This window comes from Propithecus coquereli, unplaced genomic scaffold, assembly GCF_000956105.1.
Source record: "Propithecus coquereli isolate 6110/MARCELLA unplaced genomic scaffold, Pcoq_1.0 Scaffold34, whole genome shotgun sequence".
In the NCBI taxonomy this organism is placed as follows: Eukaryota; Metazoa; Chordata; class Mammalia; order Primates; family Indriidae; genus Propithecus; species Propithecus coquereli.
The window spans coordinates 2,762,957-2,765,202 of record NW_012149063.1 but is presented as its reverse complement, the minus strand read 5'-3'; the positions used below and the strand labels follow the sequence as shown (position 1 = coordinate 2,765,202).

The following is a 2,246-nucleotide window of genomic DNA, read 5'->3' as shown; positions in this document are numbered from 1 at the left end:
AAACTGTCATTCATATTTGCGTGCCACACGATTCTCACATTAGTAATAAAAAACGTTCCTAAATTTCCCTGTAAAAGACAGTAAAGAAAGGTACATCAGTGATCATTTGTTTGGATACCTATTCTTTATTTTCTAAACACCAGAATAATTCTGATAATTACAGCAGCAAATAATACCAGAATTAAGTATTATGGAGTATTAATGACTTCATCATTCATTGGATGGCAGTACAGTTAGATGACCGAGAGCCTGGACTCTGGAGTGAGACTGCCTAATCATTAAACCATCAGTAACTACCATGCAGAAATTTCTTCTTGGTACATTTTGTCAAATATAAAATGGAGATTTGATTAAATAACTCATGTAAATAAAGCCCTTAGCACAGTGCCTGGAACATAGTAAGCATTCTACGAATGTTAGATCTTTCTATAATTATTATTCAAAACCTGGGATAAGTCAAGTCAAAGGAGATGTGGCACATGTAATAACCTCCATCAATCCACAAGACATATTTTATGGCTCTTCAACACTTAATGTAGAGCAAAACTGTTCTCCAGTTATATGAGCCCTCGACATTTATTCACAATTATCTCAGTATGATAGCTAAATGTTCTCACAAAATCTTTAATACCTAATAACATGGCACCATAATTACCTACCTCTACCATTTATCTACCATTCTCTACCTCCACTTCTCCCTTACCCCGCCACATACACATCCACAAGAATTTATTTTATACTTTGAGGTTGGGCATAAAACATTAATTCCCAATCAAACCCAGAACCTCTAAAGCCCTCTTCTGGAATGACCATCCTATTCCTGTTCCCCAATAATAAACAAATCTACTTACGTATTTCCCTTCCACTTTCATCTTGTAAGAAATTGTTATACAACAAAAAAATTTAACACCATTATTCCTTGCCCATTAATCAATAGAGTGTAACTTTATAAAGCATAATTATTTTTTTTTGAGACTGAGTCATGCTCTGTCACCCTGGGTAGAGTGCAGTGGCATCACCGTAGCTCACTGCAACCTCAAACTCCTGGGCTCAAATTGTCCTCTTGCCTTAGCCTCTCAAATAGCTGGGACTACAGGTGTGTGCCATGATGCCCGGATAGTTTTTCTATTTTTAGTAGAGATGGGATCTTGCTCTTGGTCAGGCTTGTGTGGAACTCCTGAGCTCAAGCAATTTCCGCCTCAGCCTCCCAGAGTGCTGGGATTATAGGTGTGAGCCACCGTGCCTGGCTAAGAATAATTTTTTTATTTTTTTTTTTTTTTTTTTTGAGACAGAGTCTTGCTCTGTTGCCTGGGTTAGAGTGCTGTGGTGTCAGCCTAGCTCACAGCAACCTCAAACTCCTGGGCTCAAGGGCTCAAGCAATCCTCTTGCCTCAGTCTCTGAGTAGCTGGGACTACAGATGCGTACCACCACGCCCAAGTGGGGAATAATTTTTTATGTCACTGTTTTCTCTTATTTAGAAAAAGAGAACAACTTATAAAACTCTTACAGACTTTTTAAAGTAATAGGAGAGCATATTTTATTTATTATTTTTCAATAAATACAAGTTAGGTTGACAATAACATTATTTTCAATAAAATGATATATCTGATAATCCTGGAATATCTCCTTAATTAATCAAAAATGCCAGGTGCTATGCTAGGTGGTAAAGATCTAACTATCCATGAACGAAGTAACTTCACACTTACCCTTATAAACCCTACAATCTAAAGTGGGTTTAAAAGAGACAAACTATATGTTTTAGAGTAGTACTAATTTGGAGTGTAATTGTTAAGTACAGGGTACATAAGGAACACACACAAGGAAGCTTTCAGAAAGTGACATCTACCACATGATCTCACTTATATGTGGAATCCAAAAGCACTGAATTCATAGAAGCAGAAAGCAGAATTGTGGTTACCAAGGCCTGGGAAGGTGGGCAGGTGGTGGGGGGCAGGTGAATGTTGGGAGGTTAGGATTAGGGAGATGTTGATCAAAGGATACAGAATTTCAGTTAGAAGTAATAAATTCAAGACATCTGTTGTATAACATGATGACTATAGTTAATAACAATGTATTATATTCTTGAAAGTTGCTGAGAGATTTTTAAGTGTTCTCACCACAAAAAATAAGTATGTGAGGTAATGTGTGTGTTAATTAGTTTGATGTAGTTATTCCACAAGGTGTACATCTTTCAAAACATCATGTTGCATATGAGAAAGATACAATTTTGTCAATTAAAAAAATTT

At 36.5% G+C, this 2,246-nt stretch overlaps 1 protein-coding gene across 1 annotated transcript in view; it reads right to left on the bottom strand.

Annotated features, from left to right (window-relative positions):
* Nucleotides 1–2,246, bottom strand: part of BBS5 (Bardet-Biedl syndrome 5) — a 39,648-nt gene that overhangs the window by 24,220 nt on the left and 13,182 nt on the right. Inside the window, exon 6 of the mRNA XM_012650676.1 lies at nucleotides 5–68. Coding sequence (XP_012506130.1) covers nucleotides 5–68 — 64 coding nt within the window. The remainder of the gene's footprint in view (nucleotides 1–4; nucleotides 69–2,246) is intronic.